Source organism: Narcine bancroftii, chromosome 7 (genome assembly GCF_036971445.1).
Source record: "Narcine bancroftii isolate sNarBan1 chromosome 7, sNarBan1.hap1, whole genome shotgun sequence".
Lineage (NCBI taxonomy): Eukaryota > Metazoa > Chordata > Chondrichthyes > Torpediniformes > Narcinidae > Narcine > Narcine bancroftii.
In genome coordinates, this window is record NC_091475.1 from 75,628,979 (window position 1) to 75,649,448 (window position 20,470).

The window sequence follows — 20,470 nt, forward strand, 5'->3', positions numbered from 1 at the left end:
ATATACTGATTGTTTTATTAATTATATGTATGTATCCATATCATTTTATTGTGACAGTCTTCTAAGCTCTTTATTAAAATTAATAAAATATTTTAAGAATAAAGAAAGAAACTGCTTTTCAACTATTTGAAAGACAAAGTTCAATGAAAATATTTGGACTGAAAGAATACTTGGAAAGAATACAGATCTTACAACCAGGTGATAATCCTGACATTCTCCATTGCTGTCTTGGATTTTATTCGTTTTCAAGTTGATCATCATCTGACTGAACATATTTAACCAGGCGAAACATTGCTTCTACAGTCCACAGTGTGCATGCACACACACACACACACACACACACACACACAAAGTGCACGTAATACATCGCACATAACAATCAAATATACACATACAATTTAAAATAAATGCTTATAAATATTTTGGGTTGATTTGCTCTGTTATAGGATACTGTTCACTCATCTTACAGCCTGCAGGAAGAAGCTATTCTGCCCTCCCATGTTCCACAAAATTTAAAGATTTAGCTTCATCTCCACTGAGATATCTGAAAATTGTGTGGAATACTCTGCAGTGTTTTTCCTTATGCTTTCTGCCAAATTGTTTCAAAGCACACTCCTCTCCAATAAATATCATTTGCTATATATCTGCCCATTCTGTCAGCCTTTCCATCTGGAAGAAGTTGCATACAGTATATCATTATTCTCCAGGCTATTTACAACATCACCAATCTTGGAAGGAGATGATAAAGATCACTCGATTTGGAAAGGGGAGAGCAATGCCAGCAATGATCCAGAGAATGGACCATTTATGGTGGTGGTGGAGGCTGATACAATAGGGACTTTTAAAAGACTCTTGGATAAGCACATAGATGTAAGAGAAATAGAGGGTTTGGGAAGGGTTAGATTGTATGTTTACATAGGTCGGCACAACATCGTGGGCTGAAGGGCCTGTTCTGTGCTGTAATGTTCAATGAATTTTGGACCAGGATGGATATTAGAATCAAAGGTGGTAAAACGGATGGGTTCTGCATGGCTGCAGGAAGCAGCTCCAAGTGCAGATGTATTTTTGATAAAGAGTTTCAGCTCAAAAACCCAACCAATCTTTCCCACTGCTTGACCACGGTTCCTCCCACAGATCATGTTCATCTCCAACCTTGGTATTGTCTCCAAATCTCCAATTTTTATCATTTACACCCTTAACCAATTCAATAATTTGCAGCAAAATATCAGAGATTCTAATATCAACCCTGTGGATCACTGCCTCCTACCATGCTCCAGTCTGAAAAAAGTATATGAAGACACACGGGAGACAGCAGATGTTTGAATCTGGAGGAAGTCAGTGGACCAAACTGCATGTCAATACAGGCACCTGCCAATCTACTACTGCCTCTGCTTCTCCATCTGTCAATCATCCTTTACCAATCGCTTATTGGCCCCCATCCAACTACCTCTCCCCCAACACAACCACCTCCCCCCCAACACTGTCCTCATTTTTCCAGCTGTCTCCCCTCTAAACTCTTAATCACAATGAAGGATTCCAAAACATTGACCATTCTTTTTCATCCCAGTGATGCTACTCGAGCTGTTGAGTTCCTCCAGAAGATTGTTTGTTTTGCTTAAAAAAGTAGCTGTTGACCACATATCTACATATATCCTTAAGACAATTTTTTATCCATGCTTCTATCATCACTTTTAATGAATGGACCTCAGTTTCAGCAAACATTCTTATGTGTAGGACTATCTAAAATTGCCTTCAAGAAATCCATACTGAGAACACCTACTGTATTTTTTTGTTACCTCATTAATATAATAATCATGTTAGACAAATTTTAATCTCCTTTTGACTCAAGCTTCGCAAAATGAAAATGAGCCTTTCACTGATTATTCTTCTGATTGCTTCCTCATCAGACAAATCTGTGAGGCCTGGCACATTCCTGCTCCTTTTCTGGACAGTGTTGTTACATTTTCCATCTTCCAATTATCAGGTATTGCCCTGTATGCACGAAGAGACTGAAAGATTATGGTAAATCCTTTTATAATCTCTATCATGACTTCTCAGCAAAACAGAATGCATTTTATCTGGGATTAAATGACCTGAAACATATTTGGCCTTTCCAATATCTCAACAAATATTCTCCCATCCATTATCTCTCCAACCTTTCTTTTTGCTGAGAGACTGGAATTATCCCTTTCCCTGATGATAAATGATACCGAGAATCTATTAACTATCACAACACTGCCCTTGGTTTTTCTGAGGTTTCCTGCTCCCTTATTGGCTCAATGTTGCTTAATATTCATATACTTACAGAAGATTTTCTGTTCCTGATTATGTAAACTGCCATTCTATTCACATTATTTTCTCTTAGTCTACTTATTTTTCAATGTCCCTAATATTGACTGGATTACCATAGCGCTGGGGGATTAAATGAGCAGCATTTGTTAAATATCCAGAAGAGATATCTGCAGTAATGTGCAGATGGTCACACTTAACCTCCTCTTGGGACATAGGCTTGGCAAATGGCTGATGTGTCAGTCAGGAGTGTTAATCCGTTTAATTAAAACACTAGGATGTTTTCTAAATATCAAGTATTAATTCATGAGAACTTTTGCATTTGGTTATATGGTTTGAGTAGAAAAAGTGGAAACTCTACTCCAGTTATTTAACTTATGAGATTCTTTTATCTTGCTGCACAAATCATTTTAAAGCACACTTACCAGATTTTCAACTTCAGCACTTTGCCGTACTCCCCACTGGAACATTCCCATTAGTGTGACAGAATAAGTCAGAGCTAAACCAACTTGTCCTGCATCTACCTCTGCAAGAAAAAAAATATTTAGAGTAAAAAAATGCACTTCTTTTAAATGCCAGATATATATTGGAAAAAAATTGTACTGTTGTAATGTAGGAAGTACAGCTGCCAATTCTGTTCAAGAATATAACCGAACTTAAAAAAAAACAGGTCTTGGGGCTGCTCTGCTACTAATATAATTACTTTTGTTAGCAACTGATCTTTACTCGCTCACTGTACCTTGAATTAGTTTGCACTCTCGCCCCTTCTGATTCTTTGAAAAATAGGTTGATTCTCATTAATATGTAGAATCTTTCACTTGTCAGAAATACAGTATAACTCCAATGATCCAAAATCAGATTCTCTGAAATCCTCATTTATCCAAAATCTTAAAAATATTTTTGGATAAATGATGATATCTGAAACAAGGGGTGACACGGAATGCCGTAGGGTCAGGAAGCAGGAACACAACTCTCCTTGGAAATTGATTTAAAAAAAAGAATTATTTAAATAATGTTATAAAGTTCAATTGCAAAGAAAAACTACATTTAAATACTCCAGGAATGTCACCAAAAAAAAATACTGTTGTAGGATCCTCTGGAGTGAGCAGAAGATCGGGAGCAGATGCCTCTTGCATAATGCAAGCCTGAGGCTGGAGTTCAGTCCGCCTCCTGCGTGAGTAGTTTGCCTGCTGGGGTAGTTGGAGGCACCTCTTTACCACTGGGATGGGGAGATGGTGTCATAGAATAAGGCCGTCCGTGCATGCACAGAAAGATGCGCATGCATGAAATAAATGAGCCCTCATGGCAGACGGAACACTTAGTGCCTTTGCTAGCACTGGAAGATTCTAGCTGTTAACATTACTCAGAGGAGGAGGAAGAAGATATAGCAGACACACAAGACAGTGACAGTGATGAAGAAAAGGAAGAAGAACTTAAACAGAAGAAAGTTTTAACATCTGCTAAAAGTAAAAAGACAAAAGCATAAAAAAGAGAAATGTACCAATGAAGATTTAATGAGGGAATTGAGGAATACAAATAAACAAATTTAAAAATATTTTACTATTGTGAACAAATTGCAAGTTGCTAGGGGTAATTTGTATGAAAGAGTTTGGACTGTTGAAGATGGAGTGGAAGATGTAAAGAATAGTGTGGGAAAAGTAGAGCTGGACATAAATGGGCTGGCTGTTGAAAGAGACAAAATGTGGGAAAAACTGGATACAATGGAAAATTTTTGCAGAAGAAACAATATTAAAATGGTTGGTCTTAAGGGAAGGCACAGAAGGTCAAGATGCTACATGCTTTTTTCCAAAATTGGATACCTGATGTTCTGGGAGTGAAGAAAATTGGACAAAATATTGAAATTGAAATGGCACATAGAGCCTTGTACGGAGACCAACATCAAATCAAAAACCATGTTCTATATTGATTAAATGTATAAGACATCAGGACAGGGAAAAGATACTGATTGCAGCAGTGAAAGAAGCAAAAGAAAGAGGTGGCCTGCTTGATTTTGAAGGAAGCAGAGTATTGTTTTATCCAGATACAAGTGCAGCTTTACTGAAGTGAAGACGAGAATTTTATCTGGTTAAAAACTCCCTTTGGCAGAAAGGGTTCAAGTTTGTGTTGCATCATCCAGAAACTTTGAAGATTATTCTGCCAAATGATGAAATAAAATTTGGACTATAAGCGAGCAGGAGAGTTTGTGGAAACATTGCCAAGTATCAGACTATTGGAGAGATTAATTCAAGATTATGATGTGTGTGTTCATATTTTTTATATTCAGATACAACTCTGGTATGCAAAGAATGATTAACTATTATATGGTGAATATCCAGGGGGTTGGGGATAATGGAAGTCTGATTTCTATCGTACCATGTATACTCTTGTGTCAATTGCCGCAACCCGTAAAATGGGGGGGGGATAGTTTTGTATATTATATTAAAACACTGGTGGGGGGTGTTATTAATTTTGATATATGTTACATATTCTATGTTATATAAATTTTAATTGTATTTCTTTTCTGTTTTGACTGCTGGAGGATGTGTGCCCTATCATGGAGGACAAAGATTGAGCAATTTATTGGAGGAGGCACGTGGAGAGAGATGAAGGGGGGACATGTAGTATTGTGATGAATGTCTGTAGAGATGAATAACATAATGAAATATATAAGTTTTAATGTTAATGGGCTAAATGGGATGGTGAAGAGAGAGTATTGCCACATGTTAAGAAAATGTGAGCAGACCTGGCCTTCCTACAAGAAATTCACTTAATTGACAAAGAACACCAAAAATTAAAAAGGGATTGGGTGGGGTGGGTCTTTGCTTCTTCATTTAAATTGAAAGCAAGAGGAGTGGTAATCTTGATACATAAGAATCTTACAGCTAGAGTTCAGGATGTGGTAATAGACTGTGCATGTATGTATGTTAGATATACTGTCAAATATACTTAGAACCCTGGATTCTTATTAATCTATATGTGCCAAATATTGATGATGAGAAATTTATTCAAGAAACATTTTTTAATTTAGCAGATGCTTATCAAAATATTTTAGTAGGAAGATTTAATTTATGTTTGGACACAGTTTTAAATAGATCAATGAGGACAGTAATAAGGAAACAAGTGGTGAAAGCCACTTTGATATTAATGAGAGCTGAATTTAGTGGATGACTAGAGAAAAATTCATCCAAGAGAAAGAGATTATTCTTTTTATTCAAATAGACACATCTCCTATTCTAGGATAGATTTATTTTTAGTATTAGCTCAATTACAAGGCAGGATTATGAACGCTGACGATCATGATGCTGGATAAAGAAATATAGGTCTATAGATGGTGTTTTAACTCCTCATTGTTAAGAAGATTAGATTTTCATGATTTTATTAGAAGACAAATTCAGATATTTTGTGAGACCAACTGCAATTCGATTACTGATAAATGTCTGATAAAGCATGTTTAAGAGGACAAATTATAACTATACTTCTAAGATTTAAAAAGGAAAATACAAGAGAAGTGGAACAATTAGAAAAATAGATAATTAACTTAGAAAAAACCTTTCAAATGAGGAGCCTCTGAAGAAAAGTGTGGACAACATATTAGTAAAAAACTTGAACATAAAACATTACAAATGTATAGAATGTAAAAAGTGATAATAAGAACTAAACAGAAGTATTAAGAATTGGGTGAAAGGGCTCATAAGGTACTTCCATGGTGGTTGAAAGCAGAACAGGTCTCAAGAATGATTAATGTGATTAAAAACAGATATAAATATGAATAATTATAAATCTCAACAAATTAAGGAGGTTTTCAGACAATTTTATTCTAATTTCTATCAATCAGAATCTTAAGGAGATGTTACTAAAATAGAAGAATTTCTAACACAAATAAGGCTTCCGAGGTTAGATTTGGAAGAACAGGAGGAGGTGAGGGAACAATTGAGTTCAATCCAAAGTAATTAATCTCCAGGAGAAGATGGTTTCCCTCCTGAATTTTATAAAGAATTTAAAGATTTATTGATTCCTTTATTTATGGAAGCATTGAATCAGGCATCAGAAACACATACCCTTCCAGAATCACTCTCAGCGGCAATTCTTACTGATACCAAAAACAGACAGGGATCCATTAAAACTGTCATCATGTAGAGCTATTTCATTATTAAACTCAGATTATGATCACTGCTAAAGTTTTGGCAAAGAGATTGGTAAAATTTTAGCCGAAATTGAAAAACATGGACAAAACAGGCTTTGTGAAAAATAGGCAATCTGCTAATAATGTAAGCTGGTTGCTCCGTATAACACAAAAGAGAGGTGCTGCTTTGGCATTAGATATAGAAAAAAAGCATTTGATAGATTGGAGTGGGATTTTTTATTTAACGAGCTGGAAAGATTTTGATTAGGTCAACTTTTACATATTGGATTAAGGCATTATACAAAGAGCATAAAGCAAAAGTGGTGACTAATGGACAAATTTCTACATTGTTCCAATTGACAAGATCTCGTAGACAAGGATATTCAATATATCCTCGGCTCTATTCATTTTAGCTACAGAACACTTGCAAAAGCAATTTGTCGAGGCCCACACATAAAGGGATTTAGGGTCAACCAGGAGGAATGCAAAATTAATTTATTTGTTGATGAAGTATTGATATATATGACTGAACCAGCAACTTCATTACAGAAACTGTACTCTAAGATTGAAGCCTAAGAGAAAGTTACAGTTTATAAAATAAATTGGGATAAGAGTAAAATTATGCCTCTTACAAGAAGTGCTTATGTTCAGTGTCAAAGAGATACCTCCTTTAAAGGTGGGTAAATGGGTTAAAATATTCAGGAATAAGTATAGATAATAACTTAAAATTTTATATAAATTGAATTATTTACCTTTACTTAAAAAGGTTGAAGAAGATATGAATAGATGGATGACCCTACCTATAACATTAGTGAGAAGAGTCAATTGTATTAAAATGAATATATTTCACACACAACCCATATTCCATTACCTCAGAGGTTCTTTCAGGAGCTGCATAAATACGTCACAAAAATTTATTTCATGGGCAAGATGTTGAGGGTCTCCATAGAAAAATTAACACGGAAATATAAATTGGGAGGTTTACAACGCCCTAATTTTAAAAATTATTATCGACCAGCTCAGATGAGATTTCTTACATTTTTTTGAGGAAGGAGATGAACCTGCATGGGTGAAAATAGAATTGGATAAAATAGAAGAGAGAATGGAAGAGGATTTTATATATAAATGGGATGTGAAATTAGTAACTGGTAAGAATGGAACCCCTTTGCTAAAACATTTAATTAATACTTGGCATAAAATAAATAGTGATATTGGAACAAGGGTGGGGGAGGGGGGAAGCTTATGTCCCCAAACCCCTTTGACTCATAACCCTTATACCATGTACATTGGGTAACCACATTTTTGAAATTTGGTCTCATAAAGGGATCAGATATATCTAAGATTGTTATGAGTGGGGGAAATTGATATCACTTGAAAAATTAAAAAATAAGTATGGAATTCTTAATAATACAATCTTTTACTATTTTAATATAAGAGCATTTCTAAGGGACCAACTGGGCCCAACAATGTTTTTACCAAATTGTAGTGAAGTGGAGAAACTGATTCTTCAGCAATATATCTCTTACTTCAAATGACAACCCTCAAACAGGAGGTTCATAAGTCCAGACAAGGATGGGAATCAGACTTAAATGTAAGGACTGACGAACAAACCTGGTCTGAACTATGTCGGGACAGTATGACTAATATTAGTACAATATTAATTTGTGCATCACACCACAGAACTAAATAAATTAAAATCAGACCTATCTTCTGATATTTTAGATGGAGTGTGGAGGTATGAACCTTTCTACATTCAACTTTGTCATGATTTAAAGTGAGTCCTCTTTGGGTAAATCTAAGAAATTTCTTAGAGCAGATATGGGAATTCAATTTCCACAACACCCAAAATTATTTTTATTGGGGAATATTATAGGGATAAGACCTAAACTGAAACCATCTAAACATCAAACAGAATTTGTTAAAGTTGCGTTGGCAGTGGCCAGGAAATGTAGAGCAGTTACTTGGTATGGCACCTTGGAATGCGGAAATGAATAGCTGTATTCCCCTTGAGAAAATTACCTATAACTTAAGAAATATGACATATTTTTACATTTGGCGACAATATTTACAAATCTCAGGTGTAAACTTTAGTTGTGTTCTTCCTAGCTCTCGAGACCTACATTGATCCTCTCCAAAGAAAATTAAATAGAATATGAACTTATGATCCGTGGAATGTCCACTCTGCTTTTTCTCTCTCTTTTTCTTACTTTTTATTTCCTATATCTACATCTTTCTCTTTGGGGTCTTTTTTGGGTGGGTGGGGGTTGAGGTATTATCAACATGGAATAACTACTGGATCTACTTTTGTGCTTGTACTCTTTCACTTTGTACTTGACTGTATGTATGGTAAAAAAAAATTTAAATAAATATTTTAAAAAATCCTCATTAATCCAAATTTTGTTTGGAACTGAACTGATCTCACAGGCTGGAAAAAAAATCACCTAACATGAAATTAGAACGAATATTGTCCTCATTTCAGATAACTCCCTCTCCATTTCTTCTTTACCTTCCCCTATCAAGTTTTCTCTCCTACTCTATCTCTCAAATTGCATGCCTCTGTCTTCCAGCCACAGATAGTCGGAAGAATTCCTTCTCCTGGTATAATCAAAGAGAGCGGCCTCCCCGGCAGGAGCAGGATCTCATCATTCCCACCCCTTCCCTTCCTCTTTGGCACAGCGGGGCTCCGATGCTGACTCTGAACCTTTGCCTCGGCCTACTATTGCACATGCACACTGGACTTCCCTGGGCCAGGGGAGGATTCAGGACCCAGGCATCACCCAGGAGCTCCAGCGACTGGGGGGGAGACAGGAGCCCATTGATTCGCCACTGTCCCGGGAAGCCTCCATGGGGATCAGCGGCAGCAGTGAGAACGTGTCGGGGATTGATAGTGGTGGGGAAGTCTTGGTGATCGGCAGTGGTGTTGTGGCAGCATTTTTTTTGGTGAGAATTAAACATTATTTTAATGCTTAAAAAGCCTTCCATTACTGTTTGTTGTTGTTCAAACATTAAGACAAGTGATTTTATGTTGCTACTGGACTATTTAAAAAAAAAATGTTTATCCAACTTTGGACCTGTCCTGACAATTTTGGTAATTGGAGTTGTACTGTAGCTCCTTTTTTGCTTTATGGAGTCAAAATTGTACAGCATGCGCATGCCCACTCTTTTGTTCTTCACTAATCTCATTGCCTGCATTAGGATTGCATCTTTCTCTGACTTCCCAGTTCAAGTATCTTTCTAAATGCCAATGAGCACATTTTGATTCCAGACTAACATTCTGAGGTTAGTAAATTATAATTTTTATTAGTTTTGTCATCTTGCATTGAAAAGCTCATGGAAATGCTATTCTACCTGGGTACCACGTGTGGCAGGCTGCACCAAAGGAAAACACAGGCACAATACTGCTTGGGTCAACACAGCTTTTCACTCACATAAATATCTAGTTGTTGGCAGCTAACTGTGCTTATAATGTGATCCTGGGAGAGAGAGAGAGAGAGAGAGAGAGAGAGAGAGAGAGAGAGAGAGAGAGAGAGAGAGAGAGAGAGAGAGAGAGAGAGCACATGGTCGGGACTTCGGCTTTATACTATGGGCCCACTGGGCCCACCTGGCGGTTGTATGTCATTAGGCCGAGTGCCATGTCTCTAGGGCACCTGTTGGCCAAGTAATGTACCACAGCGTATCATCACACCACCCATAGGATTAATTGCATCTTGAGCTCCCATTAGGTGATTTCTGCATATAAGGGACACCCAACATTCTGTAATTCTGTAATTCTTTTGCTGCCTCCTCTCAGCTTGCATCAAATTCTTTACTAGTTATCGTATATATGGACACAAGATTTGTGCAGATCTAAAATTTACTTGGAATATGCACAGAAAGCATATTCAAAACAAATTATAGATCAAACTGCAGTTCCATAAAAAACCTCAACAATCTTCTCACATGCATCTTAATGCCAGGTCCAATCTCAGCATAACATAAATATAAGTACACAATATAACAGGATAAATAAAAAAAGTGTACTGCACTTAGCAGCCTGAAGTTGTTGCATTAACAGCTTACTGCATATCTCGCCAAAAAACTAAATTAAGCATCTCAAGCTTTGTATCATTAATTCACTGCCAGAGGTGGTGGAATCAGATGTAATCACTATATTTAAGAGATGAATAATGAAGCATTTAAATAGTCATGCGCAAAAGAGTTCAGACCTATTATGGGCAAACAAGATTAGCACAGATCAATGCTTTTCAAAATTTTTCTTTCCACTCATATACCACCTTAAGTAATCCCTATGCCATAGGTGCTCTGTGAATAGTAAGGGATTACTTAAGGTGGTGTGTGAGTGGGAAAAAAAGGTTGAGAACCACGGTTCTAGACCCAATTGCATTTTGCTTGAGAAAAATTGTAATTGGCCATTTCCTTTAGAGTTATGAAACCGTGCACATAATGAGTCAATGAGGTACGATTGAAACAATGGTTTTCAAACTTTTTCTTTCCACACACATACCACCTTAAGTAATCCCTTACTAATCACAGAGCACTAAGACATAGGGATTACTTAAGGTGGAATGTGAGTGGAAAGAAAAAGATTGAAAACCACTGGCATCGATGGACAATATGGTCAGCATAGATATGGTGAACTGAAAAGCCCATTTCTGTGTTGGACAACTCGATGGTCATATAACTCTATCACTATTCATGAATTACATTGGTTCTCTTTAGTTTTTTTAAGCCTTGGTGGCATTCTGTACAATTTTCAGTTCTTCTCAAACCACAGCTCAATGAACTCAACATAAAGCCTGTCAATATCAAACTGTAAAATATATAGTAATTTAACACCACTGAATTAGTGGTTATATCAGGCCTTGGTACATGTGATCAATCTACACATCCTATATTGAAAGTTAAAGAAATGCAAAACAACAAATAAAAAACATTTCAACAGAAAACTAAGTTAATGGCAGATTTCCTTTAGGAAAAGTAAAATAATCCAAAATACGGAAGAATAATTATATTCATAAATTACAATGCTGATGAAAATGTAAAGAAAAAGCTGAAATTCACACTTACGGTTTGAAATTAAAATAGAACTAAAAGCAACAGCTGTGACAAAAACTGCACAAAGAACATCCAAACGAACAGCAAACCATCGTGAAGTAGACAGGAAAAGGAACCACGTTTCTGCAGAGAAAAGGGAAATAAAAATCAAATTACAGTAATGAAATATTCTCTCATCTTATCAAAATTTAGAATACAGTTTAGCACACAATATATTACTCTGGGCTAGAATTCATTAAGGCAATTTAAATGTTCCTATTTATATTAGCATAAGAGTTGTAACATTTTAAAATGAAATATTCTTATCAGCTCTTCACGTGAAATTATCAGTTACTTGCTTAGCAGTGACTCAGTAGCTCTAAAACAAAGAGCTGCTGGGTATAAAGCATGAACAATGGTTCATCTCTGTTGAAAGAGGTACTGGAAGTTAATAAGTGGATAAATCATTCCTGAAGAAGGAATGTAAGCTGCTTTTTGCTGCGTGACCTGCAAGAAGTTTATATGATCCCAAATTAAATGAAATCCAGTTAACCTGAGAGCAAAAGATAGCCTGCATCATTTTGTTGTCACTTGATTGGTCAATATTTCAACAAGCATACTTCTAAATCATTTTATGCAATGTTTTGATATCGATTGGTTTACATAGGTGCACAATCTCTGCACCATTGGTCCTTTAGAAATGTCCCAGAGTCCAGGATAGGTTTGGTTCAAAATGTTACTGTACTATGGATAAGAAAGGATGGAGCTATTTCAAAGCTTCCACTTCTACAAAGTCATTTGCATTCATTCTTTAATGTATACTTTATGTTTCAAATGTGTGTGTTGGGGGGGGGGGGGGGCGGGAGAGAAAACACCTTCATTATAGTTACAAAGCTGTACAGCATAAAAGCAAGCCCTTCACCTCACTGTGTCTGACCATCATGCCTACCAATACAGGCAGTCCCTGGTTGAAAACGCTCGACTTACTGAACAACTCATACTTACATACTGAGAATCTGCGAACTTCTGTCTTGAGCTTGGTTATGCTGTAGGATACTCTCACATGACACTGCCAACGCCCAGCATCACAAGACAGTATGCTGTAGGATACTCTTGTATGATGCTGCCATCACCCAGGAGGGAGGGGGAGGAAGTGAGCAGGTGGGACGGGGAGTGAGAAGAGCCAGGCGCACAGATCAGAAGGAGCGAAGACGCGGGAGGGCTGTGGGGTTAAGGAGCTGCCATTGTCCAGCGTCATGAGAGAATAGCCATCTCTCTATCATCTTGTCTTGTGAGTCTTAACTTTTAATCATGATCTTATGACTGTACGTAGTTACTTTTATTATATGTACTGCATTATTATGTTGAAGATATTTTAGTGCATTGGGAAGTGTTTTATATCCATATAAAGTTAAAATATATACTATATACTAATACACTTGACTAATTGATGCTAATTAAGGACCGTATGTACCTGTTCTGACTTGCTTACAAATCCAAATTAAAAACAGACCTAGGTAATGGAACTCACTTTTAACCCGGGGACTTGCCTGAATTGATCTCACTTGCCTGCTTTAATTCCATATCCCTGTACTTGACTACATGCCTCTCAAATGGTGTTCCTGCCTCCACCACCTCCTCTGGTTACTTATTCCAGATATTAAGTATGTGAAAAATTTACCCCTCAGCTCCCTTTTAAAACTGCTCCATCTCACCCTTAAGCATATCCCTTCTAGTTTTAGACTGTTCTATCACATGAAACAGGCACTGGCTATCAACTCTATCCATATACATCTCCATCACATCACCTCTCATTCTCCTACACACCAGAAAAGCAGTCTATCCAATCTCTTCTGATAACTCCAGCCATTCAATCCAGGCAACGTGTTTGTGAGTTTTCTGCCCCCTATCCAGCACAATCACATCCTTCCTATGTGCAGCGACCAGAATGGCACACAATACACCAAAATGCCACCTAAATAATATTTTAGACAACTGTAGACTGACAGCCCAGCTCTTGTACCTTGGCTGATGAAGACGAGCAAGCTTTCCTCACTACTCTGTTCACTTGTGGTTCCCATTGGGAGGAAATCATGTAGAGCATAAGACATAGGAGCAGAAATAGGGTATTCAGCCCCACCATTTAATCGTGATGTGATCCATTTTCCTACTCAGCCCCACTGCCCAAACTTCTCTCCATTGCCGTTGATGCTCAGGCTAATCAAGAACCTATCAATCTCTGCCTTAAATACACCTAATGTCAAGGCCTTCTCCACCGCCTGTGGCAACAAATTCCAGATATACCACCCTTTGGCTGAAATTCCTATGCATTTCTGTTCTATTTGAACACCCTTCAAATCCTGAGGCTGTGCCCTCTTGTCCTAGACTCTCCTATCATAGGAAACAACCTTTCTGCATTTACTCGGACCACACCTTTCAACATTCAAAATATTTCAATGAGATCCCCCTCATTCTCCTAACGAATACAGGCCAAGAGTTGCCAAACTCTCCTCACATGACAATCCTTCCATTCTCAGAATCATCCTTGTGAACCTCCTCTGAACACTCTCCAACGTTAGCACATCCTTTCTTAAATGAAACTGTTCACGATATTCTAGCTAGATATTGATAGCTAGAGACTCTGATAGCTCAGTGGTTAGAGCACTGGTCCTGTAAACCAGGGATCGTGAGTCCTTTCCTCACTGGGGCCTCATATCTGTGAGGGTCGCTGGTCAAAGTGAGGACTCTGTCTTTCTTATGGTAGACAAAATTAAAGAATTTCATGTATATTACATTTTACGTGACAATAATGGAACTTTTACCTTTATTCCAAATGAGCTCTCACCAGTACCTTATAAAGCCTCAACATCACATCCCTGATTATATTCTATTCCTCTTGATATCAGCACTGACTCAACCTCAAGTTTACCTTTAGGCTATCTTGCACAAAGACTCTCAGGTCCCTTTACATCTGGGTATTTTTGATTTTCTCCCATTTAAAGAAGTCTGCCAGTTTATTTTTTTCTAGCAAAGGGCATGACCGTACACTTTCCAACATTATATTTCATTTGCCACCTCTGCCCATTCTTCTAATTTGTCAAAGTCCTTCTGCAACTACCCCATTTACTTAACACTACCTACTCCTCCATCTACCTTTATTTCATGAAACCATTCATTCTACAATCCAAATCATTAACATAAAAAGTGGACCCAACACTGACCCCTGTGGATCTGGCAGCCAACTAGAATATGTTCCCTGCATTTCAACTCTCTGCTTCCCGCCAATCAGCCAATGCTCTACCCACGTTAGTATGTTTCCTGTTATACCATGGGCTCTGTCTTGTGAAGTTGTCTCATGCATAACATCTCGTTAAAGGCATTCTGAAAATCCAAATACACAACATCCCTTATCCAGTCTGTTTGTCACTTCTTCAAAGAATTCCAATTGGTTTGTCAAGCAAGGTTTGGCCTCTCTTGTCATGTGCCTCCAAGTACTCTGTAACCTCATCATTTACAATCGACTCCAAAATCTTCCCAACTACTGATGTCAGGGCAGCTGCTGTATAATTTCATTTCTGCTGCCTCGCTCCCTTCTTAAATAGTAGAATGCCATTTGTGAATATGCAGTCCATTGGACCATACCAGAATCTATTAATTCCTGACAGATCATTACCAATGTGCTGAGCACATTCACTCTGTTTGCATCTGTTATGAACTAACAAACCTTATTAGTACTAATAAAGGAACAGCAATGGAAAATTCATCAACCACTGGAAATTCAAAATGTTTTTATTAAACTATTAATAACAGAATATTTCTTACTTATCTCTAAACTTTATCTTAAATCCCGCTATGCGAAAAGGTAAATGTGTGTGTATGAGTGTTAAATTCAAACCATTATTTCAGTTTAAACTTGAGTCTGAAAAGTCAGTTTTAAAGTCCAGTTTCAAACTTATTGTTGAACTTCAATATTTTTTAAAATTGTGGTTCAGAAGTAATTAAACATTATATCTTCTGATCTCTTTAAACTCACAAGTCTCTTGATGAGTTGTTGTTCAGAGAGATATTCTTCATGAGTGTTTTCACAGGTTTCCTCCTTTCTTGTTAAGGTTGCGAAACTGTGATCTTCATGATAAGTAATTTCTTAAACAGGAGTAACAATCCTCTGGGTGCACGAGGCTGCCTCTCTTTTCTTAGAAGAGCAGTCGGAAGTGGTCTTACTTATTTAAAAGCTACTTGTGTTGTGTATCTCCTATAATAAGGATAATACAATAGTCCTGTCTTTCCAGGATGTCAAGTATTTCTTCAGTCTTTGCCTCTCTGCCTTCAGTATATAGTTCTCTGACATCATTTGACATTACATCACCACAGATTTAGTTTCATTTCTGCAAAACCTCTTGCCTTTTCCAAACTACTTGCATCCATAACAACATCTGACCTCACTCCTGTTTCAAGTGGCTTAAATAGTTTTATGATTCTACCAAGTCTGGCTCATGTCATCAAAATGTTTTGTATACTAACAAAAAATGCTTTTAGGAAACCACACATAGTCTTTGGGTTTCAATTAAGGACACAAGTTCCATTATGGTTCTGTTTTCCAGACCCATCGACTCTGAGAATGAACTCTCTCTCTGAGTACAATGGTTCTCTGTAAATGAGCTGTGACCTGTGTGTGATCCTTTACCAGCCCATAACTAACTTACTAAAAATACATATACAATATTTTAATTCTACAACTTACTTTACTAAGACATTTTTATATGAAATATAGCTTAATATTATCCTAAATATTATTAACACAGATTCATTACAATCAGTGACAGACATCTTCCAGTGGCCAACCACTTCAATTCTGTCCTCCACTCCCATGCTGAGATGTCTGTCCATGCCCTCATGTTCTTTTCTTTTTTCTTTGGCTTGGCTTCGCGGACGAAGATTTATGGAGGGGGTAAAAAGTCCACGTCAGCTGCAGGCTCGTTTGTGGCTGACCAGTCCGATGCGGGACAGGCAGACACGATTGCAGCGGTTGCAAGGGAAAATTGGTTGGTTGGGGTTGGGTGTTGGGTTTTTCCTCCTTTGCCTTTTGTCAGTGAGGTGGGCTCTGCGGTCTTCTTCAAAGGAGGCTGCTGCCCGCCAAACTGTGAGGCGCCAAGATGCACGGTTTGAGGCGTTATCAGCCCACTGGCGGTGGTCAATATGGCAGGCACCAAGAGATTTCTTTAGGCAGTCCTTGTACCTTTTCTTTGGTGCACCTCTGTCACGGTGGCCAGTGGAGAGCTCGCCATATAATACGATCTTGGGAAGGCGATGGTCCTCCATTCTGGAGACGTGACCCATCCAGCGCAGCTGGATCTTCAGCAGCGTGGACTCGATGCTGTCGACCTCTGCCATCTCGAGTACCTCGACGTTAGGGGTGTGAGCGCTCCAATGGATGTTGAGGATGGAGCGGAGACAACGCTGGTGGAAGCGTTCTAGGAGCCGTAGGTGGTGCCGGTAGAGGACCCATGATTCGGAGCCGAACAGGAGTGTGGGTATGACAACGGCTCTGTATACGCTTATCTTTGTGAGGTTTTTCAGTTGGTTGTTTTTCCAGACTCTTTTGTGTAGTCTTCCAAAGGCGCTATTTGCCTTGGCGAGTCTGTTGTCTATCTCATTGTTGATCCTTGCATCTGATGAAATGGTGCAGCCGAGATAGGTAAACTGGTTGACCGTTTTGAGTTTTGTGTGCCCGATGGAGATGTGGGGGGGCTGGTAGTCATGGTGGGGAGCTGGCTGATGGAGGACCTCAGTTTTCTTCAGGCTGACTTCCAGGCCAAACATTTTGGCAGTTTCCGCAAAGCAGGACGTCAAGCGCTGAAGAGCTGGCTCTGAATGGGCAACTAAAGCGGCATCATCTGCAAAGAGTAGTTCACGGACATGTACTCATGTACTGTCACACTAAGACCACCAGTACATTGGAGGAGCAACACTTAATTTTTTGACTAGGCACTCTCCAACTGGATGGCATTAGCAATGATGTCTCCGGTTTCTGCTAGCCCACTCTCCCTTCTCCCTCCCTTCTTTTTCCCTTTGTCTTCTTTCCTCCAGCTTTCTACTACCTCTCCATTCACAGAGCCATCCCTCCTCCCCTATTTGCTGTTGTGCCCTCCTTTCCTCATCCACCTATTACCTCCTGCCTTTGAGACCATGCTCCTCCCCCTATCTATCTCACCCCCCACCATTGATTTCAAGTGCCTATCTACATTTTTTCATCCCTTGATGTAGGGCTCAAGCCTGAAACATTGGTTATGTATCTTTATTCTTTGCTCTATAAAGTACACTGTTTGACCTGCTGAGTTTCTCCAGCATTTTGTTTTTACTTCATCAATGGTGTCTGCAGACCTCCATCTCTACCGCTACTTTTTTTCAAAACCCGAGGGTGCTATCCATCTGGCCCAGGAGATCTATTCAGATCTATACCATTCAGCTTTCTGAGCATCTTCTCCCTTGAAATAGTAACTGCACTCACTTCCCTTCCCTGAAACATTCCAAATCTGGCACATTGCTAATGTCTTCCACAGAGAAGAATGATGCAAAATACTCATTTAATTCCACAGCCATCTCCTTTTCTCCCATTATTATTTCTCCAGCACCATTTTCTTGTGGTCCTATATCTTTTACTCTTTATATACTTGAAGAAGTTTTTCGTATCTTCTTTGATATTATTTACTAGCCTACTTTCATACTTCACCTTTTCCCTCCTTGAGTTTTTTGGATACCTTATGAGACTTTTGGGTACCTTCTGCAAGTTTTTATAAACTGGCCAATCGTCCATTGTTCCACTAAATTTTGCTTCCTTGTATGCCCTTTCTTAAGCTTTTACATTGGCTTTGATTTCCCTTGTCAGCCGCAGTTATGACTTTTTTCTATTTCAATATTGCTCCTTTTATGGTATGTATTTATCTTGTACCTTCGTCATTTCTTGCAGAAACCCCACCTATTGCTGTTCTGCTTATCTCCCTACCAATGCACTCTTCTGATCTATTTTGGCCAGCTCCTCTCTCATGCCAGTGTAATTCTCTTTATTCTACAGAAATACTACCACCATATCTGACTTTAGTTTCTCCTTGTTAAATCTCAAATTGAACTCAATCATACTCTGATCACTGGCTCTCAATAGTTCCTTTATTCTCAACTCTCCAATCACCTCTGGTGCATTACACAACACCTAATCCAGTACAACCAATCCCTTAGTGGGCTCATCAACACACCGCTCTAAAAACCATCTCGTAGGCATTATACAAATTCTCTCTCTTGAGATCCATCCCAACTTGGTTTTCCCAATATACTTGCATGTTAAAATCCCCCATCACTATCATAATATTGCCCTCTGACATGCCTTTCTTAGTGGCTGTGGTAATTTGTTGTTCAATCCTGATGACAGTACGGAGGTCAGTATATAACTACCAATAGTGAGTTTTTACCCTTGCCATTTCTTAACTCAACCCACAATGATTCTATATCTTGTGATTCTATGTCACTTCTTTCTAATGATTTAATGTTGTTCCTTACCAACAGAGCTACTCCACCCCGTTTACCTGCCAATCCTTTTGATACACTATGTATGCTTGAACATTAAGCTCCCAATGACATCCATCCTTTAGCTATGATCCATGTGGCCACAGGATCATACCTACCAATGTGCAGCTGTACTACAAGGTCATCCACTTTATTTCTTATGCTGTGTGCATTTAAATACAAACCCTTCAGCTCTTTATTTGTTACTTTTGACTTTGTGTCCCTGTTGCATTGAAACTCATTCCAATGGCTGCAATTTTGCCCTATCTGCCTGTCCTTCCATACAAACTCCCTACTTATGTGGCAACCACCTCTTCATCTGCTTCTCACCTTGGTTCCCACGTCCCTGCGAATCTAATTTAATTCTTCCCCCCCCCCCCCGCCCCCCCAACAGCATTAGCAAACCTCCCTGTCGGGATATTGGTTCCCCTGAGTTCAGGTCCAAACCGGTCTCACTTGTATAGATCACCCCTTCCCCAGAAAAGGTTCCAAAGATCCAAGAACTTGAAACCCTGATCCCTGAACCATCTCTTCAGCCACACATTTGTCTGCACCATCTTCCCATTCTGACCTTTCCTAGCTCCTGGCACTGTGAGTAATCCAGACATCATTACCTTGGAGGTCCTGCTCTTCTGCCTATTTCCTAACTCCCAAAACTAACTTTACAGGACCTCTACCCCAGTCCACACTATGTCTTGTTACCAATATGTACCACGACCTCTGGTTGTTTATCCTCCTCCTTAACAATATCTTGCACCCACTCAAAGGCATTTTGGAAGATTACACACCATCCAGGAGACTCTTTCACAGCCACAGAGCCTCCTATCTGTTCCTCTGACTATCGTCCCCATGACCATTGCTTGCCCTTCCCTTCTGAGGCTCAGAGCAGACCACAATGCACAGATAGGTCATCCCCCTCAGCAGTATCCAAAGGGGTACGTGCACCCTAAGATTTCTCTGTTCAATATCACTCTCCAGGGCCCTCCCATTCACTGTAAATATGTTTAATGTCCCAAAATGCTTCACTTTGCACTTAGTCGTTAAATTCCATATGCCATTCCCTTGTTCACTCTTCTCAATATTCTATATTCTGTTCTAAGCTTAGACAACTTCCTTCACTCTCCCATGTACATAAACTTTGCTGCCTCCTGCAAACTTACTAATCATACCACTTGTATTCCCATCCAAATAACTCACATAATGACAATCATCAGTGGACCTGGACCCAGTCCCAGTGTTGGTCACAAGCCTCCAAGCTGAGAAATAACCATCCATTACCATCTTCTTGTACAATCAAGAGCATGGAAACAGGTCCTTTGACCTGACATTCATGACAACCATACTATCCTATTTGCCTGCATTTGGCCTATATGTCCAGAATTATTCAAACCCATGTATCTGTCTAAATGTCTTCTGAATATTACATTTGTCCCAATTTCTATCACTTCTTCTGGCAGCTTGTTCTAG

The 20,470-nt window shown here is 38.7% G+C and overlaps 1 protein-coding gene across 6 annotated transcripts in view; it reads right to left on the reverse strand.

Annotated features, from left to right (window-relative positions):
- The window catches only part of abcc4 (ATP binding cassette subfamily C member 4 (PEL blood group)), a 394,241-nt gene that overhangs the window by 49,529 nt on the left and 324,242 nt on the right, over window positions 1-20,470 (reverse strand). For all 6 annotated transcript variants that reach the window (XR_011341954.1, XM_069890346.1, XM_069890349.1 and 3 more), the window contains 2 exons: window positions 11,480-11,590; window positions 2,715-2,815 (listed from right to left, as the gene is read on the reverse strand). Coding sequence is in view for 5 of the 6 variants with exons in the window: in XM_069890346.1 (XP_069746447.1) it covers window positions 2,715-2,815; window positions 11,480-11,590 (212 nt within the window). In the remaining variant the exon portion in view is untranslated. The remainder of the gene's footprint in view (window positions 1-2,714; window positions 2,816-11,479; window positions 11,591-20,470) is intronic.